Source organism: Phoca vitulina, unplaced genomic scaffold, assembly GCF_004348235.1.
Source record: "Phoca vitulina isolate PV1807 unplaced genomic scaffold, GSC_HSeal_1.0 scaffold18, whole genome shotgun sequence".
Taxonomy (NCBI): domain Eukaryota; kingdom Metazoa; phylum Chordata; class Mammalia; order Carnivora; family Phocidae; genus Phoca; species Phoca vitulina.
Window position 1 is genome coordinate 13,274,362 of NW_022589721.1, and position 21,006 is coordinate 13,295,367.

Consider the following 21,006-nt stretch of genomic DNA (forward strand, 5'->3'; position numbering starts at 1 on the left):
TCTTTTATATACTAGTTGTCATTTTAAACCAGGGCTCCTTTTCTGAGCCCCAGGGCAGATCTGCTCAGTCCCTCAGTACTATCCCTCCCCACCACAGTTCACAGCATCATGACGTGGGGATTCCGTTATCTTGTGTCCATCTCCTGCTTCCATGTATGGTCTCTCTTGTTGTGCAGGTGTTTAGTCAGCCCTCAGTTCTTCAGGAGGAATTATCCTGAAAGTAGGTATAGATTTGGTGTTCCTGAAGGAGGTGAGTTCAGGATCTCTCTACATTGCCATCTTGGACCATGAATCGAAGTTATTTTCCATCTTCTGAGAATCTTTTCTGGACTACTCCCTAGATACTTTGGCATGCTCTATTCTGGGCTCCTATCACTTTCATATTAGATTATAGTTTCTCCCTGTTTTACCATAGGTGGGTGGGCCTCAAAGAATCTTTGGGTTTGAGTATAACTGGTGCTTAGTAAACACTGGTTTTCCTATTACAAACAGCATTAAGCTATTGATGGTTGAAGCCTTGCTCTATCATTTTTTTTTTTTAATATTTTATTTATTCATGAGAGTCAGAGAGACAGACAGGCAGAGGCAGAGGGAGAAGCAGGCTCCCCGCCTAGCAGGAAGCCCGATGCGGGACTCGATCCCGGGACCCTGGGATCATGACCTGAGCCGAAGGCAGACACTTAACCATCTGAGCCACCCAGGTGCCCCTGCTCTATCATTTTTCAAAGATTTTATTTAGCAGAGAGAGAGAGCACAAGCAGGGGGGAGCAGCAGGCAGAGGGAAAAGCATGCTCCCCGCTGAGCAAGAAGCCCAGTACGGGACTTGATCCCAGGACAACTGGGATCATGACCTGAGCCGAAGGCAGACGCTTAACCTACTGAGCCACCCAGGCATCCCAGAAGCCTTGCTGTATCCTAAGCATAGAGTCTTAAGTGTCTTAAAGCTCACGGCTGGGAGCAGGATAAGGCTCGAATGCACAGGAAGGTACACTCCATGTTACTGACTGCTCTGGCTTGCAGCAGGCTTCTCCGATGGACCCAGGAAATCTCCAGTACACGCCCACTAGCGTACACTGACAGGCATGTCACAATTTGTAGGTACTCAGCAGTTACAGGGATAGATCTGTGCCCCCCAGATTCCTCAGGACAAGCTATTTGTTACTTCCATTTGTTACTTCCATTTTAATCTTAGATCTGTAACGTTGATGATGTGTATTAGAACATACTATCAAAGTTTCAGATCACATGGCTCTTCTTTTAAAGACACACTAGTCTTTTTTTTTTTTTTTTTTTTTTTTAACAATTCATCTACTATTTGTATGGACAATTATTCTAAATAAGGCAAACAACAGATGAGGCCTAATTAACATTTTCCTGGGGGAACATCATCAAACAGCTAATCAGTACTCCAAAATTTACAGCTTATACCACAACTTTTATTAGAAAAGTTATACATAACATAGCATCAACTATTTTCAAGAACAATATTAAACCCGGTAAGCAACAAAACCAGACTAACAAAATGTGTTAACAAGAAACTAATGACCTTTCTATAATCAAACATTCAATTATCTACAAATGACTTTTTACAAAGGGAGAAAAATCCATGGTTTACAGGCACATATTGAAAATAAAGCTGCAATAGCAATTTTTATACACTTACCATTCTCAAGAAACTGAATCATCAAAACAGTAATTACGAGTTCACTAATTTAAAACATTTCACATAATTTAAAATTACTGGGTATACACTGAAGTCTGAGTTTCAAAAGTGATTTTTTTTTCCACAAAAGTGCCAACACTTAAGCTAGAACTTTCAGTGTGAGTAATTTTGCCCTAAAAAGTTAAGACATGTTCTGATAATCATAACAGTCACATAATTTCTGGTGCTATCTGGTCTGTTAATAATAAAGCCTTTATTTGGATGCTTTTCTTAAATTATAGGAAACCGGATATAGGATTTCTGTTGCAAAGCCATTAAAATAAAGTTCCAAACACAGGAGTGTGCAGCATTGGGAAAATATCAGTACTAACACTTATAATAAATACCAGAGAAGCCATTAGTTATTAACAGCACTGTCTGCTTAAGGGTTAAGTCAACCAGGTGTGTAATTTCCCATCAGTCTGTCCTTTTAGTTGGCATAGCAATTTCTATTTTCATGATCTGAGTACTCAAATATATCCAAACATCTTTTTAAAACTTTGATTTAGAGCTTCTGGAAAGTTATAAACGTTTTTATATTCTACTCTAAAAAGTCTACTTCTGCTCATTTTAGAGCCTCACTAAAACAACAGATTTTAGGATAGTCAGGTTCATTAAAAAGTTTCAAATGGAATGACTTACAAAAGAACACTTTAAACCAAGTCCTATCATTTTGTAGCTGAAGGGGTTGAGTTACAGCACAGTTTCACACACCCTCTTGGTCATTACAGAATTACACTTTAAAATAGTATCTCAAGAGGACATCTGTTTTAGGCCCCATCCCCAAACACAGCCGTTAACAAGACTGCCAGTGTTACTAGTGGGAAAAGACAACTTCTTTCTCTCAAAGGCTCACAGCATCGTTTTTAATTAAATCGTCAGGCATTTTTTTTTTTTCCTGACAGGTTTTCCTTTCCAATGTGGTGAGGGAGAACTAAGATAAAAATCCTGACTTTCATTACATGCGCCAATATTGCACACATCTGTTCTGAACTGTTAAAATGATCTTCTGGGTCCTTGGGTGTGCTTGTTTTCTCCATCAGAACACAAACACACCCACTGAAGCAATTTCCCTTAAAGATGAAATTGATAAAATACTGGGGGAAAAAAAAATGAAGAAAAAGGCAGACTTTGTACAGACAAAAATCTAAATTTTCTCAAAGGGTTTTGTGTGCCCTACACATGGGGGCAATTTGTATACACTAGTGAAATGAACACTAGCTATAATGCTTCTAGCTGCTCAAATAATGTGGAACCTTGGTCCAGGTGTTGCAATGATGTCACTGTATGGTTCTTCCTGCGTCAGCTCAATAGCTTGTTGCTTTTTAAGAACCAAGAAGCTGTAGAACTTTGCTGCAGCTTGCTTTCTGTTTGTGTTTCGACATAACTCAAGCAAACTGATGGATTCAGCTCCAGTTTTAGCAAGAGCTCGCTGAAATAAAACCAAAGGAAGAATTAAATCAAAGTAATCTCACAGTAAAGTGGTAATTTAAAAAGGGTGCCAATTTTGGGTACCAGAAAAAGTATACTGTATATTCTGCTGGGAGTGGACTTTTTTGAAGAGTCTGAGTGAAGGTAATGGGGCAAAGTATATTATGGTATATCTAAAATCAAAAGTCCTTCCAACAAATGTGATACAATAGTAAAACTGAACATATACAGTCCCTAAAATTTCAACTTATTTTTAAAATCCAACTATCCTTTGACTCTATTTTGGGAAACCTTGAGCAACTTGCCTGGTATTTCACAGATGCTCAAAATATCTCATCTGTATCTGACTCAACAAATTTAATGGTTCAACACATTAAATATGTTCAATGAAAACCAAGAAGATGTAGACACAGAAAGGCGTTCTATAAACCACCACCCCAGCTTCCCTTTGCAGCGTAACTATAGGGAAGTGTTCACCTGGATGCTCTCCAGGCTTACTCTGGGCCTAACAATTTATGTATTAAAATACATAGTGCTAGAAAAGTAGGCTTTCCGGTCCGAGCCTGTTGCTATTTTTTTAAGGGAGCAATGCCAAGTCTTTGCTCAAGTCTCAGTCAGGACTGGTGTACCTACCTGAAGCCCATGAAGCATCTGCTGAGTCCTTTTGTTCCATCTTCTTTCTTCTTGATCCTGATCACCTCCGGAAGCATCTTCATCCTGAAAATGGCCCCAACACACAAAAAAGCTGACAAAAGTGGTCTACTGCAAAATGAACTATTTCCTTATGTCCTGAAAGTTTTAATTTAAATTGTGTATTCTGAGTAACAGAAAATTATAAATCTCTTAGCGCTTAGTATGAACTTTGAAGCTTGTCTTTCTTAAATTACAGAAGAAAGTCTTCCGTATCTGCAAGTAAACATTTGGCTGAATATATGATTCTATACTGGTCTATTAAGGATGTGGTCTACACCACATGGCCCCTGGACTACTGCTGGCTGGTGAGACTGGTTACTGATTGGCCCCTGTTAAGACAGTTGTGTTGGATATAAATCAACTATGCCATTAGGCACACTGCTTATTTCAACTGAATGTATTTTTTCAGTAGCATGATTTTCTAGGTCATTTACATTCTGGCAGATCCCAATCTCATTGTGAACCAGTACCAAAGAGCACAGATTAGCAGATGAGTAAGTAGTACTGGTCTATACAGTGTTTTAAGAGAAATGGGGTGTGGATGGCACAATTAAGCATGCCTGCCTTTGGCTCAGGTCATGTGGGATCAAGCCCCACTCGGGCTCCCTCCCTCTGTTGCTCCCCCCACCTCTCTGTCAAGTAAATAAATTTTTTTTTTTTTTTTAAGAAATGGGCTATAATCCATAATACTTGATTTTACTTGAGCTGCCCAGCTCCCTACAGGACTTGCCTTCTAAATGACTTTCTAAACTCTTGAAGTTGGCATAGAGCAACAGCTGAGATGCTTCCATGCTATGCTGGAACTACATACCATGCTTCAAAGAGCCAGGAGTTGTAAGGACTTCATACATAATAGCACAATTTTAAATACTGATTCAACACTAAGTCTGAGATAACGGCATACCTTAGACTAGAGTAGCTCTGGGGCTGAATTTTGACTTTAAAAAACCATAGCACTCCAGCACTAAATGGTTGTAAAATCTATAGTTGACATTTTCATTAGTATCCATTTGTATTTGTAATTTACTGTATGTACCCAGTCCCTAACCTTTAGCCTTAGAAGAATTTTAAAAAGCTTCATTGCTTCCTAGAAGATATTTCAAGGTTTTTATTTTACATTTAAACAAAGATCCAGAAAAGGGGGGGGGGGGGAAGACCTTGAACAGCCAAATAAGGGCCCCGAAAAGGAAATCCATTGCTAAAGTGCCTTTACTTTTCCAAAAAATAAAAGCCATTCAAACCTTTACTCAATCTATTTTAGCCAAGTCACATCTCACCCCAGTTAATGAAAACAAACCTCCTACCAATGGACAAAGGTTATCAGATTTCCAGGCCACAGAGATGTCATACCAGAGGCAGATGCTAAAAGCAGTAAAAATTGGCCACAAGATAATAAAACTAGCTACAATCAATTTAGAAGTCAACCAAGAAATCAGTGAAAGGGCGGTCGGTCCTATGTCCTTCAAAAGCCCACAAGGGAGCCAATGAGTTAAAGCACAGCATAAAATTTGATGTTAACAATGATCTAAATTAAGAATTTGGTTAAATTTTGTTTCTGTTTGAACATTTTTCATCACTGTTATGCTCAATATCAGTTACCTTGGCTCCACTAAGAGAGCAGGCTGAAGATCTGTACTAAATCTGGGATGGGATTTATTCATGAAGTCTCTTTGCCAGTGTTTCCTTACCTCCTCCTCTTCATCATCTTCTTTCTCCTTCTCTTTCTCCTTCTCTTTCTCTGGTAGAAGTTCTAACTCCGGAATTAACTGACAGATATTTGGAGGCTCCTCAGGGGGCAGCTCTACAGGGGGTATTTCCACCTGCTCTACCTGCTGGGGCTTAAAGCAAGAGAAGAAATACTGGGGTCATACTGCCATTCCCCACAATCAAAAGTTGATTATATCTTGTTCTTACAAAGCTTTAACAGAAGAAATTAACAAAAGTGTTTTGTCCTTATACTTTTTAGGAACCAAATAGTTATAAAGTCTATGTGAGAAATTTGTAAATCACAAGAAAAACTATGAACAGGAAAATAAACCCCAAAACTTTCTGTAGTAGCATTTTAGGAAAAACCACACAAAACAGAACTGCCCACTAATGCAATGCATTTATTAACATTAAATAGCTTGTACTGTCAACTGTTACTGCATGAAATTGTCTTAAGGCTATTACAACTAAGCTTGGGCTCTAAATAAGAGCCTAGGAGCTCTTATGGCAGCAAATAATAGGAATGAGGAGACCATTTTTCTGAGTCTATCTCTTGAATAACAGCTGAGAATGTTAAAAACAACTTCTTCCAGGACCATAGTACTAGAGTAACCCACTTCTTACCCGTCCCCACCCCCATTCCTGAGCTCATACAGAAAGATGCTATTTTGGACAACTCCACCACCAGAGGGCACAGAAAAATAGTTCTTAAGATTCCAGAGGAATCTTCTGCCAGTACTTCTTGATGGAGGCTGAACCAAAAGTCCAAGGTTAATTTATTCTAGAAATTTAAGACTGGGAAGCCTTACACTAGACCTTACTTCCTTTACAGTTTGGTTCTCCTACCCTAAATGAACTTAATGGTAGAGTGCCTGCATGAAGAGGCCCGATTTTTTTTTTTTTTTACGCAATTTGACGAGTATATTCTGATTATTTAGTAAGGTAGCCTAAAACTGTCTCATGTTGCAGGAACCTGCAACAGAATAGAGAGCTGAGGAGTCAACCCATGCAATGGGGAAATCTTATTTCAATAATGGTTCTGGGAAAACTGGACCACTATCTTACACCATACATGAACAGAAACCAAAAATGGATTAAAGACTTGAATGTAAGACCTGAAACCATAAACTACAAGAAGAAAACATAGGACAGCTAAGCTCCTCAAAATAGGTATTGGCAATGATTTTTGGATTTGACAGCAAAGGCAATTTTTAAAAGCAAAAAATAAGCAAGTGGGACCACATGGATAGACTTGGAAGGCATTATACTAAGTGAAGTAAGAGGAAGACAAATATATATGATCTCACTTGTATGTAGAATCTAAAAAACGCAACTCATAAAAGCAGAGTGCAACGGTAGTACTAGGGGTTAGAAAGATATTTCCACTTATAAGTTCTAGGGATCTAATACACAGTATGGTGATTATAGTTAATACTATATCATATACTTGAAAGTTGCTAAGAGTAGATCTTAAAAGTTCTCAGGACAAGAAAAAAAATGTAATTATGTAGGTGACAGATGTTATACACATACGTGTTGTGAAATGATTCCACAATACCGTAAACTAGTATGATGTTGTATGTCAATAATATCTCATTAAAACTGGAGAAAAAATGTTCAATCTTGCTGACAAAGAAAACCGAAATTTAAGGAACGAGGTGTTAAGAAGTTTGACAGTCTGTGTGCACTTTACTCATGACATACTTGAAGAATTTACCAGGTTCCTTATATTGTTTTTCATCTTTAATCTAGAATTGTCAGATTCACCCTGAACTAAACTGGAACCAAGTTTAGAGTCAAAGATTCCACATTAGCCAAGGATGGTCACATTAGGCCACTCTGAAACAAGACTACCTTAAGAAGAGTCAGGAAGGCTGAAACTGGAATATTTTCTCTCACTTAGTGCTCACCTGTGTTCACATCCTTGGCTGCCAATTCTTTCTCTGGACCTATTCCTTGTCATTTTTTTCCTCAACCAAAATATTTCAAAAGGGCTCCTTGACAACTGATGTGCTTACTTACAGGGATCACAGGCTCTGGGTCAATTTGTCCTGCTTTTCGCTTGACTCCCTGAGGAGGTGGTGGAGGCATGGCTGACTCATCCAAGTTTGTTCTGCTGGTCTCCATCACTGACTCCTGGAGGCGGCTTGGCTCTTCCAAAATGGGCTCATCTGCAATTGGTCATAGAAGAGGAGATGTGAATTATACAGTCTTTAACAATATTTCAGAATTTACTTTAATACAATGCATTAAGACAAAAGTACTTTCTCTAACGAGGAAGTCCAAATAAAAATTTTACCTCTGCAAAGATTACTCAGTAACAATACACATAAAGATGGGAAAGGGCAAAATTCTACCACCTGTAAATCTAATGCAGGATAACCCTCTTAGCAGAAGATTACTCACAGCCAGTCCTAAACTTTAAACCGTTACAAAAACAGAAAGCTTCCTATTTAACAAACCAATCAAATGTATTTCCCTGTCCAAAAATTTGAGTATACTCCTTTGTTCCTGATTTCTCTTACTCTGGCAATATACAGGTAAATCTTAAACCAAATGTGCATGTAAACTTCATCAAGGAACTATTACAACAGAACACACCGATAACATCACGCTGCTGGTGCTGCTGCTGCTGATCCTCTCTGGGAACCTCTGGATTTTCAAATTCTTTGAGGAATTCATCCAAATTATCAGCCTCTCCTCCTTTCCTCCTTTTTCTAAGATCTTCTGGTACTAGCGGTGTAAGACAGCGGGTAAAGAGCTATAAAAAAAAAAAGAAAAATCTCAATTATAAATCACATTAAAAATTTACCACTGACATTTCTATTTTCCATTAAGTACGTTTTCATACAGTTGTAATCAGTGTATATATAATTCAGCGTGATTTCTACTTAATGTTAGATCCACACTTCATTACATCTTAATATATTTTTAAATATAGGATATTTGATTTTAAGTGCAGCAATTTTAAAAGTCAAATGAAATTATCCAGTCTTGTAACTTGGAGATAACACTAAAATTTTAAATTTTCCTGCAGTTTATTTTCATATTTACACACTTAAAACTGTATCTAATGGAATCATACCAGGTAGTTTTACATGTTTTTTTCACTTAATAATATGGAAATCTTATTAACTATCACAAATTTTAATGACTGTAATATTCCACTGAGTGGAGATACATGCATATATGTGGGTATACATCACATTGGAACCATTTTTCAATATTTTTTTTTAGTTTAATTGCAAACAATGTAATGAATATCCTCACAGAACTGGCTTTTTCCGTATTTTGAATTACTTCCTTAGGAAAATTTCTAATAATGAGACCAGTGAGTCAAAGAAATATTTTAAGGACTTTCTTCCAAATGATTATATGATTGTTCTTCAGATAAATAGTAAAATCTATAGTAGAATCAACTGGTTCTATGCATATTTCAACTTTAGAATAACAGTCTCATAGCACTGCTTTACTCTGAGTTCTTCACTTCAGAACCTTGTTTTGGAATAGTTTGGAACTTAAAATGAGCAGAAAAGGGCTTATGGGTGAAAATAATTCTCATAAAGCCAGAGAATTCTTTATTGTGGGAAAAGGAGAACCACTCCATGGTTTAGCTACAAAGCAAGATCTAAAGACTGCAGACTTGAAGCACAGTGTACACTAAGGCAAAAGAACAGTAATTTATTATAAAGAGGATGAAAAGGGAGAACTAGTATTAAAAACCTCAATGGCTTTTTAGTATAGAAAAAATTCCTTCTATATATATTTTTTTAATTTTATCAGAGTGAGAGCACAAGCCGGGGGAGTGGCAGGCAGAGGGAGAAGCAGACTCCCCACTGAGTAGGGAGCCCGATGTGGAACTCGATCCCAGGACCCTGGAATCATGACCTGAGCCAAAGGCAGACACTTAACTGACTGAGCCACCCAGGCATCCCTCCTTCTACATCTTTGAGAAATACAGGTATCAGCAGGATCTTTCAGATCAGGTTATGTTCACTATATTGTGACTTAAGTAAAAAAAGGTGCCATATAGTTGAAAATATCTGATCAAAAAAGGTCAAAGGTTTCAAAAATTTTTAAAAATGGCCAAATATATACAGGATAAAAAATTCTGCAAACTATATTACCTTCAGTAGTCTATTATTCCATAAAGGCTGAGCAGGTAAGGAGAAGAGTTTTTCCACTCCCCCTGTCTCTTTCCACATCATTAATTTCTTGGTGGGTGGTGCCAGATCCAAAGTAGTAACAATATCAGAATAATCACTAAGTTGGGCTCTAATCGTCTTACTATCCAACTCTTTGACACTGTCAACAATCAGCTTCCTCTTCCTCTTGGCTTTTGTTTCTTTGACTGGAATGATAGAAGAAAATAAGGTCATTTTCCTGTGAGGCCATCATGAAACATAGAGCTACCAGACTTGGTCTCATTGCATCCCTGCTTTTCTATATACCTGGCAGAAAAGCCTCAAGAGGGCAGAGTCCGTTTTAACAGATGTTTCTGCAGTTCCACATAGAATAGAGGCTGGCATGCAATAGGTGCTCAATAAAAATCTGAATTAATGAATATATACAGACTTTGGGCAAAAATGAGTAAAGTAATGCAAAAGCCATTATGTTTTGCCCATGTACTGTAAATATGAAACATCTCACCCTTGATTCAGATTAGGCTCAAGTCCTGGGTTTTACGACTTACTATTACACCTTAGTGACCATTAAGAAAAGTTAACTTTATCTTATCTCTTTATTTCCTCTTTTCAAATATGGCCAACCACTTTTAGGAGCTGTAAAATACTTAAGTTCTCCATAAATGGCTGCAATTACTATTTTTAGTGGAAAAGTTAAAATTCATATATGGCAGTTGTACAAACAGATTGATTAAATGGAAAAAAAAAAAAAAAAGTCCACACCCAGTCAGATGGACCTGGAACTCCATCCTAGTTACTTATTGTATATTCATTTCTAATCCTTACTAAAACTGCAAAGTAGGTAGCATTATCTCAATTTCTTAAGATACAGATAAGTTCAAGATTTCATCCTGTCAGAAATGTTACATGCCCAAAGATTTTTCTGCATAAAATTTTAGGTAAAGATGTTATTCAGTGACAGGCTCTGTCCAACCCCTATCCTCCAGCTACTAAGTTCCCTTCCTTCTCTTTGAAAGTCAAAAGTTATTAAAACAGCCGGCAAAGCCTGATCATCCTATTTTAAACAGTGCAATGCATCCACCATCCTGCCTCATTTACAGTTCTCTGTAATATCTGGCACTAATACAGTACATATTTTACTCACCCATGCTCAACTAATTAGTACTTAAGTTCCAGGAGGATAAAGACTTGTTCATTGTTACATTTTTAGTTTCTAAACAGAGTAGGTGCCTAGCAAACACTCTTTGTAAGTGAGAAGCCCAAGTCACAATTTTTGGTGATCAAATTCTAGGAGAAAACCTAAATAAGTTACTCTTGTTCTACTTAAAAGTAATACCTATATATTGAATTACACTCTGATTTCAAGTGTAACTGAAATACAAGTATACCCATAAACCATCTAGAAATTTTAGTTTCACATCCAAATTACATATCTTAACTTGCTTCCTTTACTGAGAAGCAGCACCCCCAGTATGTTTTGCTATGTCTAAAAGAAATACAACACTGATTTTAGAATCTATGACATTTCCAGTTTAAAAAAAAAAATTCTTAGGGTTTCCCAGATTGTAGCCCAACTATTATACAAAATCTAGAACTTTGAAACAATCTGTACTTCACTGTAAAATGCTTTGCAATGTTTTCTAATTGTTATACATGTGACTTGTTATCATTTTGGGAACCCCAAAAGACTAAGATACAGGTTAGCAAAAAACTCAGTTCTATACTTTTATATTTCAGAGCAACTTCTATAGGTATTCTCTAAGATACTTAGATTATAACTGAAGATTCTATAATACAAGACTGACAAAGAAGAAAGAAGCTTAGCTATCTATCTAAAACAAGAGTAACAGAATAGAGAAGAAGAGCCAGAATTAAGACCTTATGTTCTGAATTTTTCTAAGTCAAAAGTCTGTTTGCTCACCAGTGATATCAATAGGTTCCAAAGCAAAGGCTTCTTCTTCATTTGGAACAAGTGTTGTCTGATCAGTCATAGTTGGCATTGGTTCAACAGGATCCACTGAATCAGGACTATCAGGCCCACCCACTATAAAAACAGAAATTTGGTCATAAAAGGCATGGGTATTTAATACATCTCCTACAAATGGGGAAAAAAAAATCCCTTTGAGAATTGAAAGAAACCCACTGGTACCAATACCAAACACTTCCAGTTATGAAGGAGGCCCTCCAGAGGGGCAGCTAAAAAAGGGGAGGGGTGCAGGGTTAATCATGTAAGAGAATCAGAACAATAAGCACTGTTTTTAAGGAGATTTGTAATTCATTAAAAGCTGGAACTTTTAGTTTGTGGTCTTCGACATCAAATACCTTTTTAGCTGCATACAGTCATGCCCATGACACCAAGCAGGAAATGCTTACTTGATACGTTCTCATCCTCGTCCATATCATCATGTGCAGGCTGTTCTGGCAACATCACACCTGCCTCTGACAGGGCCGGGGGGTCATCAAAGATACCACCATCATTATTACTTATAAGTTTGTCATCTGAAATAGGGAACATAATTTAGTTACAACTTGAAATGCTAAAAGAATTGCCAATCACTGGGAAAATAAATACATTAAAATGAACCAAATTTAAAAATCTGTATCTGACTTGCATCTGTTTCTCTTCAAGGTAGCATACAAAAGTATAACGGTATAGGAAAAAAACTCCATTTTCCAGTTCACATCTCCATTTAAAACATTTACTACTAAGGTATCAAACACATAGAGCAGTTTAAGAACTAGTAAAACTTAAAACTCTGAGACAAGCACCTTTAACAAAATCAGATATTGTTATAACATTTTTAGGCTATAGTTTGCGACCCTGAATGAAATCAACTAGTCACAATCCACACGTCTACCTAACGAGTTGCTTACGACCCAGAATTAGCGACTGCTTTAAAACCCCGCAAATGAACAAAGAAATGTTAGAATAACCACCTTCTTTTGTCACCTACCTAATATACCACCATCATTTCCTTCTCCAAAATTGTCATCTTTATATTGGTCTTCATATTCTAAATGATTAATTTTCTCATTCAGATTGCTGGTGCTCTGTTCAGGCTCTAACAGGAGGTTAGAAGCGCTAGTGCTCACTAACATGTCATCATCCTCAAAAGCACTTCCTTCTCTCATGATCTCACGATCATCCATTCCAAAGTCACCTGAACAAATTTATTAGTTGAAAAAAGTTACAAACATCACTGTTATAAAAGAAAACAGCTAATGATTATAATTGGAATGTCACATTTGCTAACTGAAACCTTATTAACCTTTGAGTATTAAAACATCCAGTTTCAACTTTAAACCTATAGCATCTATATTTCATAAACTGATTCTGAGCATGACTAGCACATTCAAACATAGGACCCAAATTTAGGTTATCCTAAATATGTTAAGTAAATTTAAATATGTCTATAGATTAGGTTGCATAAACATTCAGACTTAAAACTTTGTTATAATATGTTTTCATCAAGAAAAGAATTTGGACACCTGTTTTAAACACTATTCAAGAATAGTAGATGGGGTGCCTGGGTGGCTCAGTTGGTTAAGCATCTGCCTTTGGCTCAGGTCGTGATCCCAGTCCTGGGATCGGCCCTGTGTAATCAACAGGGATTCTGCTTCTCCCTCTCCCTCTGTACCGCCCCCAAACCGGCCCCACCTCATGCTAGCTCACTCTCTCACAAAAAAAAAAAAAAAAGTAATAGGTACATAATTAAATTATTCCCAAGTGATTAGTTTAAAAATGGGCATTACTTCAGTGTTGGGACTTTTCACACAGATTCATATATAGGTTCTATCACTGTACGGGAAGCAGGAATAGGCAAAGAATGAACTCAAGTTTGATGCATAAACGGAAATGATTGATGCTTAATATACTGGTAGGAAGGAAAATTCTTTTCTTGATGAAAAAGCAGGAGATGAAATTTTGTCCTTCTGTCATCATGAATGTAACATGTCTGGGTTTTCTTTTTCAACTTGCTAGTTGTGCCGCAACATAATTCTAACATTATTAGCTAGTGGCTAGTGATTTGTTTCTCTATTACCAAAATCATTTTCTTGTAGAATACTGATGTTCCCAACTTCTTCTCTCATGGTTATTTCTTCCACTCTACTCTGGTTCAGGCTGAACTGCTGGGCCACATCGATGTCACTTTAAAAGAATTTCAAATACATTTTAGTCTCAAGTCTCACTGCAATGTATAAGGGAAAGAAAATCCTAATTCTCTCTACAAGGAAAAAAGATACATACAAAAGTCACCATGGTTTATAAGACTTAATATTTGACACTAAATACAATTTAAGAATCTGAACAATGATTTGGAATTTAGTTTGTATTTAGATTTAAAAACCATCAATAACCAGCAAGCAAAACAGAATATGCTGGAATCACTACCTAGGTAATATACAGAGGAAAAACTTGAAATTGAACGGTCTAGGGAGGTATGGGTTTTCATCAGGGTCGTGGTATGAACTCTGAAGTTACCCAGCTTTTCTGAGACTGTTTCTTCCTCTAACAAATTAATCTCTCATATCGTTTAAAAATATTAAATAAAAGACATGTAATATTAAGCAACAACATAGAATTATCATTGGCCAAATTCAGAATGTGAATACTTCAAAACAAATGACCAGGTTTATTCAGGAAACAAATGGCAAGTAAAAGCATGAAAGGCTTCTGAGACATATCAACCAAATGCAGTCTGGAGAATTTGGAGAGACCCTAACTTAAACAAACTGAAGAAAAAAAGGCCTATGTGTCAACTGGGGACATTTGAATGCTGATTGAATATTGCATTAAGGAATTATTATAACTTATTTTAAACGTGGGATGTTATTATGGATAGATTTAGAAAATTCCTTACCTCAAAAGAGATACTGAGTATTTACAGAGGAAGTGAGAGATCTGTTCTTTATAATAATCCAGTGGGGGTTGGAAGGTGAGTCGGGGAAATACATATGAAATAAAACTGGCAACGTATTCATAATTAAAGAAACCGGTTGATCAGTACATGGGGTTCCTAATACTAATCCTTCTACTTTTTAGCGGTTAAATTTCCACAATGAAAACTTTTTAAAAATACATTAGAAGAGGAAAAAATAAAGGAAAGCAGCTAGATAGCACCTACATTAACACACACACACATATCAAAATAAATCATAAATAGGAGTCATAGATCATTTTAAGAAGCAGAGAAGTTTGTCTCAAAAAATGGGGCTTGGTGTAGAGGGTTTCTTGGTTGTCAGTTGTGCTACTAAATCACCCAGGAAGTTACAGGCACATTCCCTGTCATGGTAAAGACAGCTGAATTTTGAAGACTTGAGAAAAGGGAAACATACTATAGTATTCTGCTATAGCATCTCTGTAAAACTTTCCCTTCTTAAATGTGTGTTATGACAATGACCTTTTCTTGCTCTTTAAAGAGTTAGTTCATATGTTTATTAAAACAGAAAAAAAACAAAAACAAATTGTGGCTGAGTATAGCGTGGCAAAGATGATAACCAGTAGATGACTTTAATATATACCTCCAAAGAAAAATCATGAAGCAATAGTTCATGTTCACTGATACCATTATGTAAAGCATACACCTGGAAAACCGTTTAGTTTACACAAGCTTTGGCCTAATCACATCAGAATTCTCCTATCTTAGCTTTGTTAAAGTTGGTATCTATACAACTTTCTTACAGAAGAAACAATTCTTGGTTATATGTTTCACATTTATACACTATCCTAATTGAAAGTATATGCATTTTAACCTCACATTAACTTGATGACAAAATATTCCAAGGAAAATTGTATGTTTGGTGCCAGTAACGTTATTTGCAGACCAAGTCAACAATTAAGAGGGACATACTCTAAGTCAGGCAGGGGCTGATCAAAGTCATGAAATTCTTCAGGTAAGGTAATAGCATTGTAAGCAGCTTCTCGATTTTCCTCAGGCAGGTCAACAACACCTGGAAAAGAAATGGTAAGCTTGAAGGCCTAACGGTTATACCACAGATTATCTAGAGACCAAAGGAAGGTAAAGTCAGTATAATTTCTCAGGATTATAGTCTAGAAAGATTGATAATATATGCAAAGTACCACAGAAGTACAAGTACTTTTGTTTTTCTATCATCATAAGCCAAACTATTTGCTTTCCAAAAACAGTCAAAGCACTACCTATGCATTAAGGTGATGGTCTTTAAAAGGACATATCAACAAATAAATATTAGTAAGAGTTTTCTCAATAAACATGAAATTTGTAAGAGAAACAATGGCAAAGGAGCACCCTAAATGTTAAAAGAGGAGTTAGTTATTTTAGGGTAAGTGGGATTACACTGTTTTAATTATTTCTCTATAGTCTTCAAGTCGTCTATACTAAAAATGCATTGCTTTAAAAGACAAAAATAAAAAGCATGGCTATTTAAGCAAAATGCAATTAGTATCCACATGTTAGAAATCATTCAAGTATCACAGCCTCTGCCTAAACATCTTTGGTTTTTGTTTTAAGTTTTTATTTAAATTCCAGTTAGTTAATAGTAATATTAGTTTTAGGAGTAGAATTTAGTGATTCACCACTTACATATAACACTTATATCTAACAAGTGCCCACTTTAATACCCATCACCCACTTAGCCTACCCCCCGCCCCCACCTCCCATCCAGCAAACCTCAGTTTGTTCTCTATAGTTAAGAGTCTCTTATGGTTTGCCTCCCTTTTTGTTTTCCTTTCCCCTCTGTTCATCTGTTTCCTTTCGAAGATTCCATGTATGAGTGACATCATGTGATATTTGCCTCTCTCTGACTTATTTCCTTAGCATAAGCTAGCTAACACTCTAGCTCCATCCATGTCACTGCAAATGGCAAGGTTTCATTTTTTGATGGCTGAATAATACTTGTGTGTATACACACACACACACAAACACCCCCCCCCATCTTCTTTATCCATTCATCAATGTACATTTGGGCTCTTTCCATAATTTGGCTATTATAGATAATGCTGCTATAAACATTGGGGTGCATGTACCCCTTTGAATTAATGTTTTTGTATCCTTTGGGTAAATTCCTAGTAGTGCAATTGCTGGATCATAGGCAGTTCTATTTTTAATTTTTTGAGGAACCTCCATACTGTTCTGCAGAGTGGCTGCAACCAGCTTGCATTCCCACCAACAGTATAAGAGGGTTCCCCTTTCTCCGCATCCTCGCCAACATCTGTTGTTTCCTGTGTTAATTTTAGCCATTCTGACAGGTGTGAAGTGATATCTCATTGTAGTTTTGATTCCTATTTCCCTGATGAGTGATATTGACCACCCTTTCATGTGTCTGTTAGCCATCTGTATAAACATCTTTTAAATAAAATCTTAGATCTCAAAAATTTCACTGTTCATATATTAAAGTACTAAAATATAATTCAGCAGAAACTACTGTATAAGGCATCTTTCCTATACACTGATTATTTTAATTACAATAAAGTATCATCAGTGCTCTAAAAAATTACGAAGTGATACATGAATTCAGATAAATACCGTAGTTATTATCTATGGAAATTTGGCTCCTAGAGCCCAGCTTTAGAATCAATCATTACCTAAGATAAAACAACAAAAAACTACAGAGAACATTTAATAAGAGTCTCAAGTTAAAAGTGAATTTTAAGAATATGCTAAATTATTCAGAAAAAAATTTTAAATCCTTAGATTTTTTTTCTGAGCTACACATTTTAAAAAAATCATGTAACAGTTTTCAACATTTCAACTCTCAGTTCTACAAAAGCTGATGAAAAGGGATTAAGAAAAAGGAGTGACTGTCGTAATTCCAAATGCGTACTGTGGGTTCTCCCCTTGAACCATGCCTCTCCAGACCTCGCCCTATTTTTGAAGGGTTCCTTGTACTACAATTAAAATGAACGGATCTAGAATGTATGTTTTGCAGTTTTTCACACTACATAAAACTCCCAAGGTTTAAAAGAAAAAAAAAAAAGCAATACCTGGCCGAAAAGCCATCTTTATCTTAATGAATGCTTCATTACAGTCTGCAAGCAGGTATTTGGCTTTTCTATGATAGATTCGAACTACTCCCAGTAAGAGATGTCCTGATGTTCGGAGTGCCATCTTCACCTAAGAGTAAAACATTAATATTAACCTAATTTATAAAGTTAATTTTTTGGTTTTAGAGGTAATCATACTTCAAAAGCTTGTATTCTGTGCAATTATAGGCAGCTTTTACTTTACCTCTTTATACTCTTGATCATTTATCTGAAGTTTCCTTATAATCACTTATATTTTATTTATGCCTTTACCTGTAAATCCTGAGTATCCACAAAGAATAGACTGATGGTAATTCATCAGTTAACACAGGTATGAAGGTAGCTATGAAGCAGGTAGGGTAAGGCACTCCATAGACTGCTGTCATAAGGACATTAAGGAATATGGAGCACTTCTGGTTGCCAATCCAGAGCTGTTGGTCCTTGCTGGCTAACTGAACTCTGATTTTGTTTGGGAAGTGAATGTCCCTAGCCTTGAAGAACTGACTCATTCTTCTTTGCTAATGCTTCGTGAGTGGGCACAAAACCCAATTTAACCAACAAGAAAGAAGAGTGAAGTAGGTCAGTTTCTGAGAAAGATTTTCCCAATAAAAGAAGAACGCCTGCCTCTTTCTTCTCCCCTCCTGTGTTGTGAGCAGGTGGGGTTTGGATCTGCTTGTAGTCACGAGGCCATAAGTATAAGGACAAGAAACCAACATAAGACTGGTGAGTCCTGGAGCCCCTGGGTGGCTCAGCCAGTTGGGCATCCGACTCTTGGTTTTGGCTCAGGTCATGATCTCAGGGTCGTGGGATTGAGGCCTGCATGGGGCTCCATGCTCAGTGAGGATTCTGTTTGGGACTCTCTCTCCCTCTTCCTCTGCCCCACCCCCCTCTAAAAATAAATAAATCTTTAAAAAGAAAAAAAATTGGTGAGTCCTTAGATGAATGACATCATTGAACTGCTCAACTAATCCTAAATCTTCCTATTTCTAAACTCCTAGTTAAGTAAGACTGTTAACTTCCTTATTGTTTAGGCCATTTTTCACTGAGTTTTATCAGTAGACTGGAAGGCAAACTAACGATAAATGGTAGTGGTAACCCATCTTTTTTCACAAGAAAATATACTCCTGTTTTTTTCAAGGTAGATCTCAATCAACGTTTATGTGGGATCCACTGTGTGGGACAAGATGTAGTAGTTGGGAAAAGAAAGAAAACACCCAATCTAAATAGAATGATTCAAAATTCCTCTGGCTATAATACGGAAAATTTTTTGAGAACAAGACAACATGAACTCAAACTTTCCCAGACTATTTTCCAAATCAGACCATAAAAGTCCTCATATTCTAAAGTAGAGAATAGAGTTGTTAATCATTTACAACCAAATACATTTGGAATTAAGTTATGATTGATACATTGTTACTTATAAAATGAAACACTGTATTTTTAAGTTATAGGTGTATTGTCTACAGCAGCCTAGGATTCTATTTGTAATGACTCTTAGGCTCTACATTTATGGTAAATTTATGGCAAATTCACATGACTTACAGCATAAATTATGAAATTTACTGCTATATAAATTCTTAGGTATCTAAAATTATAAATTTATGATCAAATCTAGGACTTATCATATGAAAAATCCTTCCTATGAAAACTAATACCCAATTAAAACATTGCAACTAATGGAAAAAGAGAATCTACTTTTATGATGTGGTCTTAGGAAATTTAAAATACTGACTGCACCTTAAGAAAGGAGGAAGGGTTTAAAACCCTTTGCGTGCCATTATCTTGTAAAGGATTAGCAACTTTGAAAAAAGGTGGTGTTTGGGCAAAAACTTTCTTTGTATATTAGTTTGGTTCAGAGTTTAACCTAGGAGTAGGTAAAATGCAGTATGCCATTTTTGTTGAGCTGGCTCATGTAGATGTAATAAGGGAAACAGGCTCTACGTCCAGAGAAAGCTCTACAGAGGTTACCACTGGCTGCTCCAGCGGAGGGGTGGGGGTGAGAGGGCAGAAGGCAACACAGCTGCAACTGAGCTATACGTCTGACACTTGTTCGAAACAACTAAACCTTGTTCGAAACAACTAAACCAACATTCACCCGTAACAAGAACTGCACACCAAGAGCAAACATTAGAAATTTTCAGGTCAGTTCACTCTGGAAATATCTTTATATTCTATCAAAATAAAACAAGATCAATCAAATAACCCACGTAGAAATGGTTTTTAAAATAAGTTATTCTTTCTCTCGCACACAGTCCAGTTTTTTACATTATTCCTGAACCATGTGCCTTGCTTTGTGGCTCTTCGCACATACCTTCATGTTATCAGATTGTCTTGTACTCTTTCGCAGCCTCCCTAACAGGGTACAAAGTACTCTGCACATACTATGAAAAAATTTGTTATCCTTTTAAGCCAAATCACCCTCAACATTCGTTTATAGGTCTTAAAGATTAGTCACACATATTAATTTCAAGAAAGCAGCTCAACTTCTTTTTCCATTCACTTACCTCAGTAAGCATACCTATAAAAAGTAGAAAACATCATATTTTCATACAGTCTGACCAGCAGTGCAAACTGGTACTATCTCCCCATAGAGCAAACTATGAATCCATATCAGAAATCTTTAAGTGTATCACCTGGCCCATCAATTATATTCCTAAACGTCAACATTAAGGAAAAACTTACAGATGTGAACAAAAGATCACTGAACATGAAGCTTCTCTATGCAATACTGGTTTTCATATATTCTAACTTCACGTAAAAATTAAGTCAAAAAAGAGATGTGAACAAAATATTTTGCAAGCAATGTTTATTCAACTGGTTATTTTTTAAAAAGAGGAAAATAAACCTGTAGTCCTACTACCTAGAGAAATCTTTGTATATTTTAATACACTGTACAGGGCCAGAGGAATTAAAATTCAAAAAATTAGGAAAAAATATAGATTATTCAAAAAAGAGACTGGTAAAATAAATCATGTACAATCAAAACAATGAATTACAGATTCATAATCCTTTAGCTTAAATCCTAGGGGCCAAATGTGTTTTGGAATTCAGAGCTTAAGAGAGAACTGCGTTATCTTTATGATATATATTAAGATATCTTTATGATATATATTAAGACATTCCCAGCAGCATCTATTTAGGGCAGTTTCTAATAATCATTCACCTTAGTGATTCTATAGTGAATATATGAATACACAAGGGACCTCACTTCAATTTCTGTCAAGTCTGTTCCTGTTTTTTGTATTTAAATTCTGTGGATAAGAGACTATGACACTGAATAATGCAACACTAAAAATGATGATAAAGCTATGAACAGAGCTTTTCCT

The 21,006-nt window shown here is 36.4% G+C and overlaps 1 protein-coding gene across 2 annotated transcripts in view; it reads right to left on the minus strand.

Moving 5' to 3' along the window:
* Positions 1-1,414: 1,414 nt before the first annotated feature.
* Positions 1,415-21,006, minus strand: part of RAD21 (RAD21 cohesin complex component) — a 28,459-nt gene continuing 8,867 nt past the window's right edge. For both annotated transcript variants that reach the window (XM_032416040.1, XM_032416041.1), the window contains exons 3-14: positions 17,642-17,771; positions 15,531-15,630; positions 13,722-13,828; positions 12,633-12,839; positions 12,052-12,177; positions 11,600-11,722; positions 9,661-9,884; positions 8,135-8,294; positions 7,556-7,704; positions 5,515-5,664; positions 3,767-3,850; positions 1,415-3,134 (exon numbers count right to left, since the gene is read on the minus strand). In XM_032416040.1, the coding sequence (XP_032271931.1) occupies positions 2,943-3,134; positions 3,767-3,850; positions 5,515-5,664; positions 7,556-7,704; positions 8,135-8,294; positions 9,661-9,884; positions 11,600-11,722; positions 12,052-12,177; positions 12,633-12,839; positions 13,722-13,828; positions 15,531-15,630; positions 17,642-17,771 (1,752 nt within the window). In that variant the 3' untranslated portion in view covers positions 1,415-2,942. The remainder of the gene's footprint in view (positions 3,135-3,766; positions 3,851-5,514; positions 5,665-7,555; positions 7,705-8,134; positions 8,295-9,660; positions 9,885-11,599; positions 11,723-12,051; positions 12,178-12,632; positions 12,840-13,721; positions 13,829-15,530; positions 15,631-17,641; positions 17,772-21,006) is intronic.